Source organism: Bubalus kerabau, chromosome 6 (assembly GCF_029407905.1).
Source record: "Bubalus kerabau isolate K-KA32 ecotype Philippines breed swamp buffalo chromosome 6, PCC_UOA_SB_1v2, whole genome shotgun sequence".
NCBI lineage: Eukaryota > Metazoa > Chordata > Mammalia > Artiodactyla > Bovidae > Bubalus > Bubalus kerabau.
Genome location: NC_073629.1, coordinates 104,572,156 through 104,590,711, shown reverse-complemented (window position 1 = coordinate 104,590,711; position 18,556 = coordinate 104,572,156). Strand labels below are relative to the sequence as shown.

At 37.4% G+C, this 18,556-nt stretch overlaps 1 protein-coding gene across 5 annotated transcripts in view; it reads right to left on the bottom strand.

Moving 5' to 3' along the window:
- The window catches only part of FOXJ3 (forkhead box J3), a 136,195-nt gene that overhangs the window by 28,584 nt on the left and 89,055 nt on the right, over positions 1-18,556 (bottom strand). For 4 of the 5 annotated variants that reach the window (XM_055586198.1, XM_055586197.1, XM_055586200.1 and 1 more), the window contains exon 6: positions 8,653-8,754. The exons of the other annotated variant lie outside the window; for it this stretch is intronic. In XM_055586198.1, the coding sequence (XP_055442173.1) occupies positions 8,653-8,754 (102 nt within the window). The remainder of the gene's footprint in view (positions 1-8,652; positions 8,755-18,556) is intronic. 5 annotated transcript variants of the gene reach the window in all.

The following is an 18,556-nucleotide window of genomic DNA, read 5'->3' as shown; positions in this document are numbered from 1 at the left end:
ATTTTTATGTCCTCCTCCTTAGAATTTATTTTGCTCTTCTTTTTCTAGATGCTTAAACTGTTAACATTCCATCTTTATCGTATTCTACTACATGCAATTGAGGCTAATATTTTGTACTCTACAGGCTTTGATATTTCATGTTTCTGTTTTTCATCAATCCAACTATTTTCTACTTTCTGTAATGACTCTTCCTTGATCCACGGGTTGTGTAACTATATTGCTTATTTTGCAAACTTTGGGTGATTTTCTCATTACGTCCTTGCTATTATCTCTACCTTTAACTCCACTGCATTTGAAAATACTCACTGTATGTTGTTGGTTTCTGAAATTTGCTGAGAATCACTTTAAAGCTCCAGCACAAGTCAGTATAGCATGATCATTTCTGGTAATTATTCTATGCATACGTTAAAAAAAAGTCTATTCTACAACCGTTGGATAAGACGTTCTATATATCAGTTGTGTCAAATTTCCTAATTTTGTAGTTCAATTCTTTTAAATATCTTGAATAGGATCTGTCTGATTTTTGTGTTTTGGTACTGATGTGCTGTTTTATGATTTCTAGAGACATGTTATGGAGAAGGAAATTGCAACCCACTCCAGTACTCTTGCCTGGAAAATCCCATGGATGGAGGAGCTTGGTAAGGCTGCAGTCCATGGGGTCGCTAAAGAGTCGACACAACTGAGCAACTTCACTTTCACTTTTCACTTTCATGCATTGGAGAAGGAAATGGCAACCCACTCCAGTATTCTTGGAGATTCCTGGAGAATCCCAAGGACAGAGGAGCCTGATGGGCTGCCGTCTATAGGGTCGCACAGAACTGGACACAACTGAAGCAACTAAGCAGCAGCAGCAGAGACATGTTAAAACCCACCTCACTGGTCAAAGACCTGTCCGTTTCTTGTTTTAGTCCTGCCAGGTTCTGAGGCTGTTACTAAGCATATGCAAATTCAGTAGTGTTACAGTTAATTACTGAAATGGTCCTTTTCCAAAAATAAATCTTTGTTTTTAGTGACATGTCTTCTTTCTTTTACAATTTATCTTGTATAAGTAGAACATAGTTTAATTTTTGTATTTCCATCCAGTTCTGACAATCTTGAGCATTTTTAAAAAATTGAAGTTATTTAATTTTCAATGTTGTATTAATTTCTGGTGTGCAGCAAAGTGATTCAGTTATACACACGCACATATATGCTTCTTCACATTCTTTTTCATTATACTTTACTATAGGGTATTGAATATAGTTCCCCGAGCTTTACAGTAAGATCTTGTTGTTTATTTATTTTATATATAGTAGTGTATATCTGCTAATCCAAAACTCTTGTTTTATCCCTTCCCCATTCTTTTCACTTTGGTAACCATAACTTTTTCATATTTGTCAGTCTGTTTCAAATACATTCATTTATGTCATATCTTAGATTCCACATGTAAGTGGTATCATAGGATTCTTGTCTAGAACTTTCTGACTTACTTCACTTGGCATGATAACTTCTAGGTCCACCCATGTTGCTGCAAATGGCATTATTTCATTCTTTTTTACAACTGAGTAGTATTTCACTGTATATACATACCACATCTTCTTTATCCATTCCTCTGTCAATGGACATTTAGGTTGCTTCCAGGTTTTGGCTATTGTAAACAGTCAATGAATGAACACTGGAGTGCATGTATCCTTTTGGATCACATTCTTCTCCAGATATATGCCTAGGAGTGGGATTGCAGGGTCACATGGTAGCTCTATTTTCAGTTTTTAAGGAACCTCTACACTGTTCTCCATAGTAGCTGTACAAATTTACATTCCTACCATCAGTGTACAAGGGTTCCCTTCTCTCTACCCTTCTCCAGCAATTACTGTTCGTGAAATTTTGATGATAGCCATTCTGGGTGGTGTGAAGTGATATCTCATTGTAGTTCTGATTCACCTTTCTCTAGTAATTAGCAACGCTGAACATCTTTTCATGTGCCTAATGTCCATCTGTATGCCTTCTTTGGAGAAATGTCTATTTAGGTCTTCTGTCCATTTTTTGAGTGGGTTGTTTTGATGCTGTTGAGTGTCATGAGCTCTTTGTAAATTTTGGAGACTAATCCCTTATCTGTCACATCATTTGCAAATATTTTCTCCCAATCTGTGGGTTGTCTTTACGGTTTATTTATTGTTTGCTGTGCAAAAGTTCCTGAGTGTAAGTAGGTCCCATTTGTTTTTATTTCCATTATACTGGGAGACGGAATGAAAAAGATATTGCTGTGATTTATGTCAGAGAGTGTTCTGCCTATGTTTTCCTCTAATTTTATAGCATCCAGTCTTACAAATAGGTTTTTAATCCACTTTGAGCTTATTTTTCTGTATGGAGTTAAAGGATGATCTAATTTCATTGTTTCACGTGTAGCTGTCCAGTTTTCCCAGCACCATTTGTTTGTTGTATAGTCTTGCCTCCTCTGTCATAGATTAATTGACCACAGGTGCAAAGGTTTATTTCTGGGTTTTCTATCCTATTCCATTGATCTATATTTCTATTTTTGTCCCAGTACAATATTATTTTGATTAATTAACTTTGTAGTATAATCTGAGTCAGGGAGCTTGATTCCTCCAGTTACATTTTTCTTTCTCAAGACAGGGCAAGCGTCCTTTAATTTCATGTCTGCAGTCACCATCTGCAGTGATTTTGGAGTTCCCCAAAATACAATCTGTCACTGCTTCCACTTTCCCCCCATCTATTTGCCATGAAGTGATGGAACCAGATGCCATGATCTTAGTTTCTTTATTGTTGAGTTTAAAGTGGGTTTTTTCACTCTCCTCTCTCACTCTCATGAAGAGGCTCTTCAGTTCCTCTTCCCTTTCTGTCATTGCTCAAGAGATGATCTTTTCTCAATTGTGTATTCTTGCCTCCTTCAGTTCAGTTCAGTTGCTCAGTCGTCTCCAACTCTCTGTGACCCCATGAATTGAAGCATGCCAGGCCTCCCTGTCTATTACCATCTCCCAGAGTTCACTCAGACTCACGTCCATCGAGTCAGTGATGCCATCCAGCCATCTCATCCTCTGTCGTCCCCTTCTCCTCCTGCCCCCAATCCCTCCCAGCATCAGAGTCTTTTCCAATGAGTCAACTCTTCGCATCAGGTGGCCAAAGTACTGGAGTTTCAGCTTTAGCATCATTCCTTCCAAAGAAATCCCAGGGCTGATCTTCAGAATGGACTGGTTGGATCTCCTTGCAGTCCAAGGGACTCTCAAGAGTCTTCTCCAACACCACAGTTCAAAAGCATCAATACTTCGGCACTCAGCTTTCTTCACAGTCCAATTCTCACATCCATACATGACCACTGAAAAAAACCATAGCCTTGACTAGATGGACCTTTGTGATTAATTGACTATGGTGGGTGGATTTATTTCTGGGCTCTGTATTCTGTTCCATTGATCCATATGTACGTTTTTCTGTCAATATCATGCTGTTTTGATTACAACAGCTTTGCAGTATTATCTGAAGTCTGGGAAGGTTATGCTTCTAGCTTTGTTCTTTTTCCTCAGGTTTACTTTGGCAATTCTGTTTCTTTTATGGTTCCACATAAATTTTAGGATTATTCTAGTTCTGTGGAAAACATCATGGGTAATTTTATAGGGATCACATTAAGTGTGTAGACTGCTTTGAATAGTATAGCGATTTTAAAAATATACTGCATATACTGATCCATTCTTGTGACCCTGAGATGAATCCGACTTGACCATAGTATCATCCTCAGCTTAGTAATGTCCAACTCTTTCACAATCAGGGACTGTAGCTCGCCTGACTTCCTTCCATGGGATTATCCTGGCAAGAATACTGGAGTGGGTTGCTATTTCCTTCTCTAGGGGATCTTCCCAATCCAGATAAAAATGCATGTCTCCTGTGGCTCCTGCATTGGCAAGCAGATTCTGAGCCACCTAAGAATTTTTATGTATTCTTCGATTTGGCTTGCTAATATTTTATTGAGAATTTTTGCATCTATATGAATCAAAGATATTGTCCTGTAATTTTTTGTTATTGTCTATGTCTGGTTTTGGTATCACAGTGATAAGAGCTTCATAGAATGACTTTAGAAGAGTTCCCCCTTTTCAATCTTTTGGAAGAGTCTGAGAAGGACTGGTATAAATTCCTGGTATGGTTGGTAGCTTTCTTCAGTGAAGCCATCTGGTCCTAGACTGTTGTCTGCAGTGAGTTTCTTTTTTTTTTTTTTTACAGATTCTATTTCACTTCTGGTGTATTATGTATTTCTTCTTGATTCAGTTTTGGTAGGGTGTACTTTTCTAGAAACTTGTCCATTTCTTAGTATAGTTCAAAGTATTCTCTTATGGTTTTTTGTGTTTTTGCAGTATCAGTTATTACTTCTCTTTCATTTCTTACTTTGTTTGGGTCCTCTCTTCTGCTTGGTGAGCCTGGCCAGAAGTTTATTAATATTGTTTACCCTTTCACAGAACCAGTTCTTGGTTTTATTTATTTTTTCCTACTTTTTTTTTTTAATTTCTATTTACTATTTCTTTCCTTCTGCTGACTTTAGGTTTTGTTTATTCTTTTCCTAATTCTTTTGGGTGGTAGGTTGTTTGACACTTTTCTTATTTTTCTGAGGAACGCCTGTATCACTATGAACTTCCCTCTAAGAACTGCTTTGCTGCATCCCATAGATTTTGTACGGTTGTTTGTCATTTGTCTCAAGGTATTTTAAATTTCTTTGATTTCATTGTGGATGCACTGGTTGTTTAGCCGCCATATAATCTTTTTTTCTTTCTTTTCTCATTTCTCTTCCTACAGTTGATTTCTAGTTTCATGCTATTGTGGTCAGAAAAGATCCTTTGGCTTTTAAATTGAATATTCAGTGCATTTACATTTAACGTATTTCCTAATGCAATTAGATTTGAATACTATTTATTTTCCTGTGTTCCCATTTCTTCTCTGTTCATTTTTTTCTCCTTTCTTGGCTACTTTGGATTAATCAAGGATTTATTATTTTTCCTTACTTGGTAATATTCTTTTACTATTCTTGTAGTAAGCTAGACCAGTGGTTTATAAGGTAAGCAACCTGAACCAATACAAGACCAATATCTCAGAACTTGAAAGAAATGCAGTTTTTCAGATCTCAATCCAGACTAAGAGAATCAGAAATTCTCAGAGTAGGGCCTAGGAATCTGAGTTTTTAACAAGCCTTCCTAGTTATTCTGATATATACTGAAGTATTAAGAATCAGTACCCTCTATTTTGCTACACGTCTTTGAGTTAGTACTTTTACTACTTGCCACACAATGTGAAGACATTAAGTACATGCATTTCCTGTCTTACCCTAGTACTGTCATGCACTTTTTAACTTCTGCCAGTATTTTAGACTCCAAATCATTGTGTTATACAACAGCACTGCTATTGTTTTAATCACTCAATACATATTTATATTTACTGACATACATATTCTTTTGGTTTTCTTCATTTTTCTCTGCACAGGGCAATTTTCCTTCTATGTGAAAAATTAACCTTCTTTAACTTTTTTAATATGGGTGAACTAGTAACATTCCCTCACATTTTGTTTCTGTAAAAGACTATTTTTTAACCCTTTTTCGTAGAAATTCTAATTTGAGAATTCTGGGTTAGCAGGTATTTCCTTTCAGCACTACAAAAAGTTCATTCTGGTGGTGTCTTTTATCATTTCTATTCAGAATTCAGTGTGTTTCTTTAAAGTTGCCTATTATTTTCCTGATTTTAAGGTTTTTTTTTTAATTCTTATTTTTCTGTAGTTTGATTTTTATTTGCCTAATAGTGAGTTCTTTTAATTGGTCTTTCCTGAGCTTCTCAGGACTTCTTGAATCTGTACTGTGTTATCTTTTATCAGTCTTAAAAAATTAAAACACTGCTTCTTCTCTATTCCCTTTTCTCCTCCTCTTGAACCCTAATGGCAAGTTCGGTAGAGCTTTTCCCGATATCCCATTTATCTCCTAAATTTTCTGAATTGTCAATCATGCGTCAATCTGCACATTTTCTACTGACCTATCTTCCAGTTCACTGATTCTCTCCTCTGGTGGGTCTAATCTTCTCTTAAACCCATCCATTGAATTCTTAATTTCAGTTGTTATACTTTTTAGTTCTCTTGATTCTTCCACACAGATTCCAATTAAATTTTCTATAATTTGCCTATTTTATTCAACATATTAGTCACAGTTATTTAAAAATCAGTATCTAGATCACTTGTGGATCCTGTGATATCCTTTGTCTTTCCCCTGTCTTGGCATTTAATTATTTGGTCTTGTTTCCTGGAATATCTGACAATTCTTTCCTGAAAATGAGACCTTACTTATGAAAACTTGAAAAAGCTGAGGATATGTTATCTTCCAGAAAGAATTTAGTTTCCTTTTGGCAAGTAGATTAGCATACCACGCTAATAACAGTTTGAAACTGGTGTTATTTTTGGTTTGCTCTTACTCATAGAATATAATCTTTCTGAATTATCGATCTGAAATACTGGGGTGATTACCATAGCTCCCTTCTGGAAGAACTACAATTTTTGTTCCCCCTTCTCTGTGAGACTGCTGAATCCTGGCTAGTGCCAGCTCTACCTGATTTGTCTGTGTCCGAGTCCAAGCACACACAGGTAGAGGTCAGCAAAAGCCTTAAGTGGATACTGCTTGCTAAAAGTTGAGGTCATTTTTGAGATTCCTCAGGATAATGGTCCTTAAGCCCTGGCTCTTTGGCAACCTCAAACTTCAGCTTTTACCTCCCTAGCTCAATGACTGCTCAAGGTTTGCAGTTTTCTGTTCAGCCTCTATGCCATGCACTGAGAAGTGGGAAACATCCCAAAGGAAAATGTATATAGCTTATCTCAGTGTGCTACCACTTTTACTGAGATTTTCACTTCTGATTTTCACTGTCTTTTTCTCCAATGCCTCTCCCCTCTTTTTAACTGGTAGGCAGGGGGTGGGGGATGGAGTGGTAATTTTATATAGATAGGGAGAAGGGTTAATCTGATACTAGCTATTCTATCATATCTGAAAGTAGAAGTCCAAAAACTCCAGCTCCTTATAGTCATGAAGTCTCAGCATTACTATTTTCTAATTGTTTCCTAACAGCCACAACTTCCATGTTTAGAACTCAGTTATCTCCTACTTGGACTACTGCAAAGAACAGTACTGGATACTTCTGATTCCAGCCCATAGGTTTCACCAGAAATACTCAAGTCTAGCTGGCTACCCTCAGGGATGATTTTTTAAAGTACAGGTTTCTGGGTCCTCTCCATAAAGATAAAGTAATTGATTTGGTAGGCCTGCAATGGAATCTAGGAATTACGACCATCACCAAACAAACATACACACTAACATACTCACCCCTCTCCTAAGTGATTCTGGTGCCATCAGCCTGTATATTGTTATCTGACAAAAATGATTACTCTTTATCTCAGCTGCCAGTTCCCTATCTAAATCAGAAATCTGACTCTGATATAACCTGTCTTCTGTTAATCCATTAACTTTAACAAACAGAAAGATACTACATATAGCAATTGAGTATGTGTATGTGTTTGTGTTTATGTAAGTGCACAAGAGAGTACAAGCATGAGAGATAAAAAAACAGAGCAAGTGAAAACAAGGGAAACAAGAGGAGAGGGTAAAAGGAAGACTGACAGATTATATGAGTACAAGTGTGGGAAATATACATCCTCAAGGTGCCCATCATGGTCCAGTAAGGAGGAAACAAATGCACAGAACTGAGTTACTTTATGAACCTCCCACAGCCTTTATAGGGTTTTGAGATATGAAGTTAAGAAATTACCTTCATTTCAAATATCTCTTGATACAAAGAGATATTTGTATCCCACTAGGTATACTTGGAGAAGTCAATGGCACCCCACTGCAGTACTCTTGCCTGGAAAATCCCATGGACGGAGGAACCTGGTAGGCTGCAGTCAATGAGATCGCTAAGAGTCGGACACGACTGAGCGACTTCACTTTCACTTTTCACTTTCATGCATTGGAGAAGGACATGGCAACCCACTCCAGTGTTCTTGCCTGGAGAATCCCAGGGACGGGGAGCCTGGTGGGCTGCTGTCTGTGGGGTCGCACAGAGTTGGACACGACTGAAGCGACCTAGCAGCAGCAGCAGGTATACTTAATAATGAGCTGGCACAAAGTTTTGACCCTTGTCTAAAAAAGAAAAAACTGCAGTAGACTACCTCATATTATTTCTGGGTATGTACCTAGACTTGAGTATCATGAAAGATGTTGACCAACATTCAAATCAACTCTAGAAGTTTGCCTGAATTATTTACCTTACTGGATTCAGCTGATGCCCTGGGACTTTGTCAATCTTTTTTTAAATCACATATTTAGAGGGGTAACCAATGATTTTGAAACAAACTGATTCAATAAAATGCTGTACTCAAAAAAAGTTTTTGGGACCAGAAATGTCAAGAATTTAGATTTAATATAGAGCTTCCCAATAAGTATTTTTCAATTTTCCAGAGAATTATTTATTTACTTCTAACTTATGTAAAGCTAAAAAGCATTGAGGATTCGGCTTTCAAACTGCCATGTATGGTTTGGTCAAACTGATATCTTCTTGAACCTCAACCATAAAGAAACCTGTTGTTATTATAAAAGTGAATAAAATGTATTACTCAATGACATTTCAAAAATGTTCAAAAAAAAGAATTACTTTGTTAGTCACAGTGTTGATTGCCAGAGTTGGAGAGGCACTTCCCGAAATAATACACTCCATTCCCAAAGAATCTGAATCTATGCTATATGGAGTTGAGGCCTAAAATACAAGAACAAAATAAATAATTATTAGCTCATAAAACCACCAACTTTAACACAATTTGAAGTTATTTCACAAAATTCTCCAACATCCAGTTTTGTACTTTGTTTCTGAAAATAAATTCCTTGCTGAATTATCTTCTACTATATTTTAATAGGCTACTACTAACCTGATATGGCACCCCACTCCAGTACTCTTGCCTGGAAAATCCCATGGACAGAGGAGCCTGGTGGGCTGCAGTCCATGGGGTCACTAAGAGTCGGACACGACTGAGCGACTTCGCTTTCACTTTTCACTTTGATGCGTTGGAGAAGGAAATGGCAACCCACTCCAGTGTTCTTGCCTGGAGAATCCCAGAGACGGGGAGCCTGGTGGGCTGACGTCTATGGGGTTGCACAGATTGGACACAACTGAAGCAACTTAGCAGCAGCAGCAGCAGCAACCTGATATGGAGAAGGAAATGGCAACCCAATCCAGTATTCTTGCCTGGAGAATCCCATGGACGGAAGAGCCTGATGGGCTATCATTCATAGGGTTGCAAAGAGTCAGACACAAATGAAGTGACATAGCACACATCCACTGACCTGATAATCACCATGGGCTATGGAATGAGTTTACAAATATGAGAGATAAACTTCTGTAGCTGATAACGCTAATAGTCCACTAATGCCAATCCCTCCCTCTTCTACCTTTTAGTAATGGATCTCTGTAGTCATTAATCCATCAGTGCCCAGCTAAAGACCACCTTTTCCAGCCTCATTTGCAACTAATTGCACCGATGGGACTAAGGTGTGACAAATGAGATTTGAGCAGGAGTGATGTGTGCAACTTTTGGGTCATGTCTTTGAAAAGAATTTGCTTATTCCCCCATTCTATTTCCCTCTCGCTGCAACCCTGGGACACAGATGTGGTGGTAGTGATCCTGTATAATCAGCAAGCTGAAGTTAATACCCTCAAAAACAAGCTCAAAAAAGACAGAATGATCTCTGTTCGTTTCCAAGGCAAAGCATTCAATATCACAGTAATACAAGTCAATGCCCCAACCACTAAGGCCGAAGAAGCTAAGTTAAATGGTTCTACGAAGACCTACAAGACCCTCTATAACTAACACCAAAAAGAGATGTCCTTTTCATCATAGGGGACTGGAATGCAAAAGCAGGAAGTCAAGAAATACCTGGAGTAACAGGCAAATTTAGCCTTGGAGTACAAACTGAAGCAGAGCAAAGGCTAACAGAGTTTTGCCAAGAGAATGGACGGGTCATAGCAAACACTCTCTTTCAACAACACAAGAGAAGACACTACACATGCATCACCAGATGGTCAATACTGAAATCAGACTCATTATACTCTTTGCAGTCAAAGATGGAGAAGGTCTATACAGTCAGCAAAAACAAGACTGGGACCTGACTGTGGCTCAGATCATGTACTCCTTATTGCCAAATTCAGACTTAAATTGAAGATAGTAGGAAAAACCAAAAAGCATTCAGGTTATGACCTAAATCAAATTCCTTACAATTATATAGTGGAAGTGACAAACAGATTGAAGGGATTAGATCTGACAGACAAGATTGCCTGAAGAACTATGCATGGAAGTTCGTGATATTGTACAGGAGACACGGATCAAGACCATCCCCAAGAAAAAGAAATGCAAAAAGGTAAAATGATTGTCTGAGGAGGCCTTACAAACAGCTGAGAAAAGAAAAAAAGCTAAAGGCAAAGGAGAAAAGGAAAGATATACCCATTTGAATGCAGAGTTCCAAAGAATAGAAAAGAGAGATAAGAAAGCCTTCCTCAGCGATCAATGGAAAGAAATAGAGGAAAACAATACAATGGGAAAGACTAGAGATCTCTTCAAGAAAATTAGAGATACCAAGGGAAAATTTCACGCAAAGATGGGCTCAATAAAGGACAGAAACAGTATGGACCTAACAGAAGCAGAAGATATTAAGAAGAGATGGCAAGAATACACAGAAGAACAGAAAAGATCTTCAGGACCCAGATAACCACAGTGGTGTGATCACTCACCTAGAGCCAGACATCCTGGAATGTGAAGTCAAGTGGGCATTAGAAAGCAAAGCTATGAACAAAGCTAATGGAGGTGATGGAATTCCAGTTGAGCTATTTCAAATCCTAAAAGATGATGCTTTGAAAGTGCTGCACTCAATATGCCAGCACATATGGAAAACTCAGCAGTGGCCACAGGACTGGAAAAGGTCAGTTTTCATTTCAATCCCAAAGGCAATGCCAAAGAATGTTCAAACTACCACACGATTGCACTCATCTCACACGCTACTGAAGTAATGCTCAAAATTCTCCAGCCAGGCTTCAACGTACGTGAACCATGAACTTCCAGATGTTCCGGCTGGATTCAGAAAAGGCAGAGGAACCAGAGATCAAATTGCCAACATCGATGGAGCATCGAAAAAGCAAGTTCCAGAAAAACATCTATTTCTATGTATGCTGAAGGCTTTGACTGTGTGGATCACAACAAACTGTGAAAAATTCTGAAAGAGATGGGAATACCAGACTACCTGACCTACCTCCTATATGCGGGTCAAGAAGTAACAGAACTGTACATGGAACAGACTGGTTCCAAATTGGGAAAGGAGTACATCAAGGCTGCATATTGTCACTCTGCTTATTTAACTTATATGCAGGGTACTGTATGAGAAATGCCAGGCTGGATGAAGAACAAGCTGGAATCAAGATTGCGAGAGAAATATCAATAACCTCAGATATGCAGATGACACCACCCTTATGACAGAAAGTCAACAGGAACTAAAAAGCCTCTAGATGAACGTGAAAGAGAAGAGTGAAAAAGCTGGCTAAAAACTCAACATTCAGAAAACTAAGATCATGGCATCTGGTCCCATCACTTCATGGCAAATAGATGGAGAAACAGTAGAAACAGTGACAGACTTATTTTTTTTGGCTCCAAAATCACTGCAGATGGTGACTGCAGCCATGAAATTAAAAGATGCTTACTCCTTGGAAGAAAAGCTATGACCAACCTAGATAGCATATTAAAAAGTCAAGACATTACTTTGTCAACAAAGGTCCATCTAGTCAAAGCTATGGTTTTTCCAGTAGTCATACATGGATGGGACAGTTGGACTATAAAGGAAGCTGAGTGCCAAAGAACTGATCTTTTGAACTGTGGTGTTGGAGAAGACTCTTGAGAGTCCCTTGGACAGCAAGGAGATCCAACCAGTCCATCCTAAAGGAAATCAGTTCTGAATTTTCACTGGAAGGACTGATGCTAAAGCTGAAGCTCCAATACTTTGGCCACCTGATGCGAAGAGCTGACTCATTTGAAAAGATCCTGATGCTGGGAGAGCTTGAAGGTGGGAGAAGAAGGGGACGACAGAGAATGAGATGTTTAGATGGCATCACCGATTTGATGGACCTGAATTTGAGTAAGCTCCAGGAATTGGTGATGGACAGGGAAGCTTGGTGTACTGCAGTCCATGGGGTCACAAAGAGTCGGACAAGACTGAGCGATTGAACTGAACTGAACTGAGAAAGAAATAAAAAAGAAGTAAATGATAAAGATAAAAATAGAAATAAAAACAGAAAACAGAAAAAAAATCTTTTAAAGACAAAACCCAATTCTTAAAAGACTAACAAAACTGACAAACCTTTAGCTATACCAATGAAGAAAAAAGAGAAAACAAATAATCAATATCAAGAATAAAAAGAGTTATTACTATAGACTCTATATATATTAAAGTAAGAGAATATTATGATCCACTCTATACTAACAAATATAACCACTTAGATACAAGGGACAAAATTCCTTAAGAACATAATTTACCAAAACTGGAATAAAAAGAGAAAATGTGAACAGTCCCATAACAAAGTTAACTATTAAAAGTGAAACTGAAAGGGAAATTTGCTCAGTTGTGTCCAACTTGTTGCCACCCCATGGACTACAACAGTAAATGGAATTCTCCAGGCCAGAATACTGAAGTGGGTAGCCTTTCCCTTCTCCAGGATATCTTCCCAACCCAGGGATCGAACCCAGGTCTCCCGTATTGCAGGAGGATTTTTTACAAGCTGAGCCTCCACACACATAAAAAAATCTTCAGCTTCAGGTCAAGATGATTTCACTGATGAATTTTCTCAAATATTCAAGGAAGATATATCAATCTACCAGTCAAGAAATTTTTCAGAAAATAGAAGGAATATACCCCTATCAGTTTTATGAGGCTAGCATAACCCTAATATCAAAACCTAGCCAATATTACTACAGATGAAAAATGTCACCTGTCAAATCAGTAAACAAAAGATGGTAAGGCCATCAAGCCATCAGCCACTGCAGGCACCCTCAACTGTGCACCCTGAGGGGATTCAGGATGGAGAAAAACAGGATACCGACCCTAGATGCTGCTGCTAAGTCGCTTCAGTCATGTCCAACTCTCAACAACCCCATGGACTGCAGCCTACCAGGCTCCTCCATCCATGGGACTCTCCAGGCAAGAGTACTGGAGTGGGGTGCCATTGCCTTCTCCGACTGACCCTAGATAGTAAGGTGCCTAGATAGTAAGGTGCATAATCTATCAAAGGAATGATTTCAATGAGCCCAGACTCTTGCATCTTCCCATACATAGAAAAGTGCTAAATTCATTAACTTGAGAGGTCTAGTTTTCTTGAACATAATCTTTTAATGTTCTGACTACCTGATTTTTGTTGTATCCACATCCCTCATGAACACAGATGCGAAAATCCTTCAGATATTAGCAAAAGGAATCCAACTATATGTTAATGGGATGATATATCATGACTCAGTAAGGGTTCATCCAAGGAATACAAGTTCAACATTTCAAATGCAATCAATGTAATTCAACACTCAAACAGAATAAAAGAAAAGTCATATAATCACTTCAATAAGAACAAAAAGAGCAGTTAAAAAAATTTACACCCATTCATGATAAAACTCAATAAACTAGGCTTACTAGAGAACTTCCTCAATCTGATAAACAGCATCTGCAAAAGCCCTACAGATCATGTCATATTTAGGGGTGAAAGACTGGATACTTTCCTCCTAAGAATGGAAATAAGGCTGGATGCCCACTTTCTTATTTCAAGTAAAGACTTGAAATGAGAGATTCTCATCACTGCAGTAAGGTTCTAGGAAGAGACAGAGGAGGAGGAAGGAAAGACACAGGAAAACTATTTGCATATAACATAATTATAGAAATCCCAAGGCTTCTTTAAAAAATACTAGAATTAACAAGATTGCAGGATACAAGTTTAATATACAAAAATTAATTACATCTTTATCACTAGCAGCAAAAAACTGAACTTTAAACATAGAGCATCCAAATCCAAAACATTCATGATTAAACTGAACTGGAAACATCCAAGTCCTCTACACTGAAAACTAAACATTCCTGAGAAAAATTAACAATGTAATGAATAGAAAGATATCACCCTTTCATGGCTTGAAATCATATTGTTAAGATGTTAATTCTCCCCAGATCAGGTTGTCTGGGATAAGAGTGGCGGGAAGCACAAGTTACAAAAGGAAATGAGGAAACTTTGGGTGTGACAGAAATGTTCATACTGTCAACTAGAACTAACTTCACATGACAAAAATCCTCAAACTGTAAATTTTAAACATTCAATTAGCTGTACATAAACTATCTCTAACAATACTGTTAAAAAACAAAAAAGTAAATCCTACCGATTGATCAAAATAATCCCTTATGAAACACTTTCTAGTCTACAAAAATGAGTAGCATTTCTCAAGAAATTTTATTTCAATGTATCTCATGGAGGCAACATGTAGTACCTCCCACACAATGTATACTCAGTGTATGTTTGTCCATTGAAATGTTTTCCAGTTCTAAGAGTTCTGAGAGTATGTAGACTGCATTCCTTCCTCTGCTCATATATACCTCTAACTAAAGCCTCCCTCATTCAGACTCAGCCTCAGAGAAGAAAGGCAAGTGGTAAGAGTTCACTTCAAACAACAAAACCACTCTGTGTAACAATTCAGGATCTTAGTTTCCCATCCAGGGATCAAACCTGTGCCCCTTGAAGTGGACGTGCGGGGTTTAAACACTGAACCAACCAGGTTAGTCCCCAAAGTTTTACTACTTTCTATGTAAAAAAGTTATACTTCTGCATCAAATTTCTAAATCTTTCTCCTCTTTCTATAGGCCTTCCCACAGAAGCATTTTCTACTTTGAGTCACTTTAGTTACCACTGCTTGCTCTAACATGTTGCTTTAATTATATAGTAATTTGTTGTCGTTTGTAATAGTATTTATGAGAATTATATATATGTGTGTATGCATATATAGATATAGATTAAATGTAGTGGGTTCTCTCAAAATGAAGAGATCTGGTAAACTAAAACCAGACAAAGACACTACAAAAAAAGAAAATGACAAGCCAGTATCTCTGATGAATATAGATGCAAAAATACTCAACAAAATATTGGCAAGCCAAATTCAACAACATATAAAGACACAAAAAAAGCATGTGACAAAACTAAACATTCACTTATGATACAATCTCTGATCAGAGTTAGTATAGAAAGAATATATCAGCATAAAGGAGGCCATGCATGACAAACTAACAGCCAATACTCAATAGTGAAAAGCTGAAAACCTTTCCTTTAAAATCAGGAATAAGCTAAGAATTCCCACTTTTGCCATTTCTTATTTAACACAGTACTGGAAGCCTTAACCACAGGAATCAGACAGGAAAAAATTGGAAGCTAATAAGTAAAGCTGTCACTATTTGCAGATAACATCATACTATATATAGAAACCCTAAAGTCTGTAGCAAAAAAAAAAAAACCTCTCAGAACTAGGAAATGAATTCAGTAAAGCTGTAAGATACAATATTTAGACATCCGTTGCTTTTCTAGACACCAATAATGAACTATCAGAAGGAAAAAGCAAGAAAATGCCATTTAAAATTGCATCAAAAACAGTAAAAACACCTAGGAATATACTTAAATAAGGAAGTGAAATACATATACTGTGAAAATTATGAAATGCTGATGAAGGAAACTAAAGATATATACAAAGAAAGGGAAAGATATCCCATGTATATGGACTGGAAGAACTAATATTGTTAAAATAACCATACTACCCAAAGCAATCTACAGCCCTAATGCAATTCTTATCAAAATACCCATGACATTTTTCACAAAAGTATAACTAATCCTAAAATTTATACAGAACCACAAAAGATCCTAACTTGCCAAAGCAATCTTGAGGGGGAAAAATAAACAAAACAAAGCTGGGTAATCACACTCCCTGGCTTCAAACTATACTACAAAGCTACAGTCATGAGAATAGCATGGCACTGGCACAAAAACAGATACACAGATCAATGGAATAGAACAGAGCCCAGAAATAAACCTATACACCTATGGCCAATTAATCTATGATAAAGGAGGCAAGGATATATTGTACAATAGAAGAGTCTCTTCAATACATGAAAAACTGGGAAAACTGGACAGCTACATGTAAAAAGAAATTAGAACATTTCTTACATCATTTACAAACTTAAACTCTATTACAAAATAAAACTCTAAATGGATTAAAGACTAAATGTAAGACCAAAAAACATAAATCTCCTAGAAAAGGCTATATGTAGAACATTCATTGACATAAATCATAGCATTATTATTTTGGATCTGTTTCCTAAGGCAAAAACAAAAGCAAAAGTAAACAAACAAGACCTATCAACAAAACAAAAAGAAGACCTACTAAATATGAGAAACATCTGCAAATGATGTGACCTTAATACCCCAAATATATTAACAAGCTCAAACAACTCAACATCAAAAAAAAACAAACAACCCACTTAAAAGAATGTGCAAAAGATCGGAACTGACACTTTTCCAGAAAAGATAAACAGATGAACAACAGGCACATGAAACAATGCTTAACAAGTAATCAATCATCAGAGTAACACAAATCAAAATCACAGTATACCTGTAAATATGGCTATCATCAAAAGTCTACAAACAAATGCTGGCAAGGATGTGGAGGAAAAGGAACCCTAGTATATTGCTGGTGAGATTGTAAATTGCTGCTACTGCTGCTAAGTCACTTCAGTCGTGTCCGACTCTGTGCGACCCCATAGACGGCAGCCCACCAGGCTCCCCAGTCCCTGGGATTCTCCAGGCAAGAACACTGGAGTGGGTTGCCATTTCCTTCTCCAATGCATGAAAGTGAAACGTGAAAGTGAAGTCACTCAGTTGTGTCCGACCCTCAGTGACCCCATGGACTGCAGCCTTCCAGGCGCCTCCGTCGATGGGATTTTCCAGGCAAGAGTCCTGGAGTGGGATGCCACTGCCTTCTCCAATTGTAAATTGGTACAGCACTACAGAAAATAATATGAAAGTTCCTCAAAAAATAAAAAAAGAACTACCATATGATCCAGCAATTCCACTCCAGGGTATATACCTGAAGAAAACGAAAACACTAATTTGAAAAGATACATGCACCCCAACGTTCATAGCAGCATTATTTACAACAGTCAAGATACGAAAGCAATGTACGTGTCCCTCAACAGGTGACTGGATAAAGAAATGAGATATATATACATAAATGTGTGTGTGTGTGTGAAGGAATATTAGTCATAAAAAAGAATGAAATTCTGCCATTTGCAGCAATATGGATGTACTCAGAGGGTATTATGCTTAGTGAAATAAGTCAAAGACAAAGACAAACATTCTATGTCATCACTTAAATGCTGAATCTCAAAAACAAACAAAAATAAATTACAAAAGAGAAACAGACTCTTAGATATAGAGAACAAACTAGTGTTACCAGTGAGATGAATGAAGAAGGCAGGGGCAAGGTAAAGGGTATTGGATTAAGAGAAACTACCATGTATAAAATAAATAAGCAACAAGGATACATTGTATAGCACAGGGCAATATAGCCATTATTTTATAACTTTAAATGGAGTATAATCTATAAAAATATCGAATCACTATGTTATATTCCTGAAATTAATATAATGTTGTATATCAACTTACTTAAAAATACTTTTAAATAGCATTAAAGAAAAAAATTAGTATTCAGATCCAAAAATAAAAAAAGCCCATTATCTCATAATAAGATATGTATAGATGAAAAGAAATCTGAGTGCTATGATCTTCAGCACAGCAAATACTAGAGGCAGTATAGTGCAACTGTAAACAGCACAGACCCTTAAGGCAGACTGAGTTCGTAATTCTGGCCTTGGTACTTACTACTGTCCTTTGTACCCTCGGACAAATTAACATCTGTGTCTATCACTTTCATCATTTGGATTTACTATAAAAATTAATAATTTAATATACATAAAATTCTTAAAAAACATCTACCACATAAACTCAATTATAAACTGGTGGCTTATCAAAACAGAAATTTATTTCTCACAGTTCTGGAGGCTGGAAGTCCAAGATCATGGTACCAGCATGCTGAGGTTCTTGTGAGAGCTCTTTTGCAGGTATCCTCATTGGTATTCTCACATGGCAGAAAAGAGCTAGCCAGCTCTCTGGCCTATTCTTATTACGACACTGATTCCATTTATGAGGGCTTCACAGTCCTGATCCAATTACCTACCAAAGGCCTCACCTCCAAATACCATCACACTGGGATTAGGGTTTCAACATATGAATTTAGGGGAACACACTTAGTCCATGGCAGCTGTTAAGACTTATATCCTTTTCCTTTACAGTTGAGGATTCTGAAGCTCAAAAATTCTAAAAATTTGCCAAAAGTCACAAAAGATGTAAATAGTAAGGTCAGAAGGAAAACACAGGAATCCTAGCCATAGAGCCCATT